General features: G+C 39.5%; 1 protein-coding gene across 1 annotated transcript; it reads right to left on the reverse strand.

Moving 5' to 3' along the window:
• Positions 1-1,938: 1,938 nt before the first annotated feature.
• On the reverse strand, positions 1,939-4,081 carry LOC141910350 (cysteinyl leukotriene receptor 1-like). Its single transcript, XM_074801085.1, has 2 exons — positions 3,679-4,081; positions 1,939-2,657 (listed from the first exon to the last, which is right to left on the reverse strand). Exons 1-2 carry the CDS (start codon positions 4,079-4,081, stop codon positions 1,939-1,941), a joined length of 1,122 nt encoding a protein of 373 aa, XP_074657186.1.
• Positions 4,082-5,986: the final 1,905 nt, after the last annotated feature.

The raw sequence follows: 5,986 nt of genomic DNA on the forward strand, positions 1-5,986 counted from the left end.
ACAGCGTTTGAATTACATACTCGATGTTATGTATCTCTTCTGTAAATAGTTTCGACATTACCTGATTTTACCACTAAAACCAATGTTAGAACACTCCCACATAATTTGAACCAATTTTTCGATGCCATTTTGTATCGCTAGGCACTCAATATCCTTAAAATTTTCGAATTCTACGAGCCTATTGATTCAGAGTCCCTCTCACGCATCTCGGAAAATCATTATCTAACTGAATAAATAAATGGTTTTCAATTGGTGATTTGAAATATCTTCCTTGAACGACGTGCGGTTTTGAAGGGAGGATATTGTCTACCCACGAAACGAAATATAATCTCATACCAAAATCAAAAGACCCTCTGTAACTAAGACTTTAAAACCACACCCATCTTTTGTTTCATTTTGACCCATTTCATCAACACTTATATGGCATCTACAGCTGCTGGCGAAGGCTATATGAAATTCAATCAACGATTGTTTGTCATTAGGATTTAGCTTCTTAGACCTTTTAGTTCGGTAATCTCTTCTACCGAAAATTACTAAATGAGCTTTAGAATAATTTCACGCAATCTTTCCATTTAAATCATTATTGTATGTATATAATTTAGGAAAAACATATTACTTGGTCTGCGCATCCGCCTGCCAGAGTTCTGCAAAAATCATCAAATTAAAAAAGAATTTTTTAGCCCTGCTTTGTGTTTTCATCACATTTTATCAATGAAGTAATTCTTTTTATATGTCTTGATTTTCAATCTAGTAACTTGTAAAAGTTATGTTCAATTTCGCGATTTGCAAAAAAGTGTTGCTTTTTTCATTTTTTCCCATCATTTGAATCAAGTTAATCACAATTTTCACTCCCTCTTTAACTTTTTTTCTGCAGTCCATGAGAGGTAATAAAAAAAATTTATCTTAATTATTTTCTTGCCCCCATTTCGAACCGCCGATGATAAGAAAAGCTTTTTTCCCATCACCCTCCAAATTTGTTCATGAAAAAACCCGTATTCCAGGTAATTAGAAAAGGCCTTAATACAAATACACTATCTATTGTCAACCCGACGACCTGATGACAAACCTAATTCCTATGATTCTTCTAAAACGTAAAATAGAGCCTGTTGTACCAATCTCCGCTATTTGACAAATGATTGGACGAACGAAGTGACCACCATTTGCTCTCGGACAAGAACGGCATTGATTTTCCTTGCTGTTGGACGCGCGCCATGTCACCATGTGCATTCATGCGAGCAAGGCTCTCCCTTGCAGCATTCTTCCTTTCAGCATCTAAAATTTGCAAAATTCCATTTTATTGCTGATCTCCTGTGATGTTTTTAATTGGCCGGGGTCGACATTTCCTCGGCTCTCTAGCTCATTCGAGGCGAAAAACGATAACAATTTAGCACGCCTCGAGCGTATGAAACCTACGTATTCTCGATTATAGCTTGTAGCTTATAAGTTGGAACCACAGAAAAATCAGAAAATTTGAACGTTTTAGATGCGTTTCTTAGCCATTCTAAAAAAAAAAAACGGGAATCAAACGCCGAACATCGACAAGCGGGAACTGGTAACGACCTAAGTGGACGAGTCGGTAGAAAACACGACTATTATCATTACCATCATGAACCGCAGTTAAAATTCATTTTTTTAATGAAATATTTTCATTAATTTTATTTCGTCGTGGTAACCGTGAGCTACAAAGACAATTTCTCCATTTAACTTAATCGCGACGATGCATTTGCCAAATGATTCCATATAATGACACTGTACCTGCAACTTAACTTTCTTCTAAAACTTATAACATGCATTCTGCTTATAACCAGCAGAGAATCCGTCTGTCTATTCCTTTCTATATTCTATACTAATTGTGAAGTGGCGAATGTATCCTTATAGTGGAATGTAGTGAATGCAACTAATTTGATTTAACGTTCAGTAACCATGGGTGTTCGTTGTTCACATATGATTACTGCTGCTTATGTCGGCCATCGTTCTTTTCGTTTGAATGCTCAAGGAATCTTCATACATCGACGAAGCCGGGTTTCTGGTGAACGACACACCGACGAATCTCATACACGACAGCACCCTACGCTTCATAACCAGACGAACCTCGTTGCCGGAAATGACGTAGATGAAGAAATTTATGCCGTAGTTCATCTGATAGAAGAACTCGATGATTTCACGAGCCGGTAACTCGCCGCTGATCGAGCCGAAATAGCGCTTGACGACACCTTCGAAGATCCAGGCGGGAAGGGTCAGAATCAAGAACGAGCATGTTAGCAAGAGTAACATGGCGGTGATTTTGTTACGCGCTTTGGACGAAACTTTGCTGGTGTCGGTCGGCCGGTGGCGGAAAAGCGAGAAAACTACCAAAGCATTGCTTATTATGATGACTAGTGCTGGTATATACTCCATGGGAAAGCCGAGATAGAGTTGGGTAATCCATCCGATTTCCTGCGGGACCGCGCAGAAGTTTACATCACTCACGAAACGGATGTAAATGATATAATATAGCGTGGACAGAATGGCAAATATGAAGACCCCGACGATAATCAATCTTGCGACCTTTGGACTGAGCCTGGTCGTAATAAACGGGAACCAGACGATAAGAAAACGCTCGAACGCAATAGTAGCCATCATCCACGCACCCGTTATCTGCATCACATCTGGAATACCTGCGAGTGAACAAAACAGTCCATCATTAATTACTGAATTTGTCTTAACCCTGTTTTTTGAACATAAGAATACCGATATATTGACTTTGTCGTCCAAGTCTAGGCTTCAGAATTTAACGCTTCAATCATATATTCAACTGGTTAGATTGCCAGCGCCCATCATCGACATATTCAAGACGTAGGCTTCGTATTTATGGCTTTTTGTAGTCATACCAACGTTCACAAGCGAATCGGATCCTAGTTCAACAGATGTGAGCTACGTTTAAATCAGAACGGTGGAACTGGCACCTGTATTATATCGGGACTTATTTCGCATTGGCGACACGCGAATTTGATGAATACAGAGCTAATTCCCTTTCTCTCTCTCGGTACTAATCCCCTCCGTATATTTGTACAGAGCTAGGGAGACAGGAAATAGCACATCGTTTGAAGATTTTTTCTCGCTTTGTATCCGTATTACTGCAATAGTGCAATTCACTGTCAAAAATATACCAGTGAGTGAGGAAATAACTGTCATAATTCATATCAATTCTAATTATAGATATTATTAGCATCACTCATCAATGTGGCGAATGCTTCTTTTCTAAGTTTGGATTTTAATATCTTCACCTAATACTTTTAAACAATAAGAATCTGCATCTTCTGTATAAGGGGGAAATGTCGAGATCCCTACAAGCAAAACAGTCATTGGTAGTTTGTATCACTCCCATAAGAGATTTATAAATCATTATCACAATTGTCTCTAACTTCTTTAGTTTCTTATATTTCACACACATAGCTTAGGTCTGAAACAACTAAGATATATTTAGAAAATTGGAATGATATTCCTGAGTCATGTTTGGGAAATTCTGGGAGCTTTTAAAAAAATAACAGTTATAGGCTCCTACTTTTTTCGGCAGCAGTATCCATAGCAACCTTGCCTGATCATACAGGACAGGTGGCAGCCCCCTCTCAACAATGTTCTGGCTACGCTCCTGAAAGAAATGTAATATAGGCCCTAACTTATACAGAATTTGCATACCTTCACCGAGGATACAGCCGACATCGTTATAAAAACCAATAACCGCTTTCTTTCCCATAGCCAATAAAATCATGTTCAACCAAGAACAAAACCGTGCCGACAGCATGGCGTTGTCGCAAACAGCTAAGGTGGCGATGTACCAGGCGTATGTGTGCTTTCTCATAGCGCTGTCCATCATTATCACCAGGGTCATCGTGTTACCGAAAAACCCGACCAAAATTATCATGAATGTCCCGATGAATCTCATCCACCGGACCCATTCGGGCAACTGATTTATGTCCCAGTAGAGGTTGGCAATCAAAGCTGGCCAATACTCGAGAATCCATTGCGTCTGAGATCCTACGGCGGTTGTACCGTTAGGGGGCGTCATGGTTTCCGTTGGAATGGTGGTGAATGTCGTCATTCTTACGACTATCTTTCTTCTGGCCGACGTCACTTCCGCCGTAAACACTGCAAAAAGCGGTACCTGAAAATATCATACGAGAAAATCACAGATATATGCGATCAGCTACGATCTCACTTTGATGGTTTCGACGAGACAATACTCGCAACTGGTGGTAAAGTTGGAACTGATCAATGCAGCAAAAAACAAGGAAACGAACTTTTAAACGCATGGATAATCCTCACGTCAAACACCTCATATAATCCTATTATTCTATTCTTTACATCTAAAACTGCTCCACAAAATGCTGGATTGGAAAGTAATCAGTCCTAATGACTGAACGCGAATCGTTTGACATTTAAACCGTCCATAGCAAAGCTGGATTTCTATTGGAAACGCACAGTTTCCCTCACTAATACAATTTGTCGCGAAAGTCAAATTGATCGACTACACATCCTTAATGAATAGCTGTTGATTAGCTACGATATTTACCTTCCATCGTTAGATAATTAATGACTTCCAATAAATATTCATTCATCAGTCATTTTACAGGAAATTACACGAAATTACGGATCCATTCAAAATATGCATCTACGTGTAAAAAGACGAATTATGAACCCACTTTCGAAGTTGGTGTTATTTTTCGCTTAGGTTAACAGGTTCTTTTACACCATATTGATGAGGTAGGGTTCCTAAATTGCATCGAAGATCACCTACGTACCATATTGTCACATTGGAAGGTCTTGAAGTTGCGGGGTTAGAAGGTACATTCAACAGCACTGTATGAGAAGGGCCGAACTGTAACTCTATGTCGGGAAACTAACTCCTGATGGTTTTGTACATTGAGAAGGGGAGATGAAGAAAAATAAGTTTAAAATAATGTCATCAGCTAACGCTTGACGCAGAACAAATGGAATCGGACTGACATTACCTGAATTGATCTATAGGTTACTAAAAGCTACATTATGAAATTTATACAGGGCAGTGACGATAAAGAATGTCGAAACCGTCACCAACATCATAGTGGTTTGGTTCGTTCTCGACGATTTGTTGCCTCCTGAGCCAAATTTACTAGATCGGTAAAGTTGTACTCCGATTATTATATTAAATACTGACGTTAGTACTATGGGTACAATGTAAAGGTAAGATACAGAAAATGTTAACCAGATTTGATAGACGTCTTGATTCGTGTACAAACATCCGATACTTGGAGAATAATCGTGGAATATGATAACAAGCGGTGCATTTAAGGCAGCACTTAAAAGAAAAACACCGCACACGACACACCTGGCAAAACGGGCAGTGCAAAGAACTCGTGACGTAAACGGGAATAAAACTAACATCAAACGTTCAAATGAAATGATAACCACGAATGAAGAACTACAGTACGTGCATGCTGCGAATAGAAATCCGTAAATTCGGCAGTTGGTTGCGCTAATTAGGTTAATCCCACCCATGAGATAACTGACTACTGGCATTAAGCACGACCCCACGGAAATCGACGTATCCGCCACTGCAAGAGCCGCCAGATAGCTAGCGAATGACAATCGCCTGAAATTTTCGGACGTCATGATCAGAAAGCTCGAACAATTTCCAAACAATCCAAAGGCGAAAATGGTTGGCAACAGAATAAGTGAGGTGATCCTCAATTCTGGGGGTAGGTTTAACAAGCTAAGTAGCAACGTGCCAGAATAAAAGGGTCGGCTTACGCGCCTCGTAACGGAGATATTCATCATGTAACACCACTGCCCGCCTGATCGCTTTGTCTTCTGATTCAAATGCAACAGTTTCCAGAAGAATATAAATCAAAAATCAATGCTAATTCAGCGCACACGACATTTTCATTATCATCAATCAGCTGAGGCTGTACATCTATAGAAGCATTCATGTTTTCATTATCTAGGGCATAGACAATTATTTTATGCG

This window comes from Tubulanus polymorphus, chromosome 8 (assembly GCF_964204645.1).
Source record: "Tubulanus polymorphus chromosome 8, tnTubPoly1.2, whole genome shotgun sequence".
NCBI classification, from domain to species: Eukaryota; Metazoa; Nemertea; class Palaeonemertea; order Tubulaniformes; family Tubulanidae; genus Tubulanus; species Tubulanus polymorphus.

Coding starts and splice junctions, on each gene's coding strand:
- LOC141910350 (XM_074801085.1), bottom strand. CDS start 4,081: ATGACGACATTCACCACCATTCCAACGGAAACCATGACGCCCCCTAAC. Junction 2,658..3,678: donor CGGCTGTATCCTCGGTGAAG/GTATGCAAATTC, acceptor GTTCACTCGCAG/GTATTCCAGATGTGATGCAG.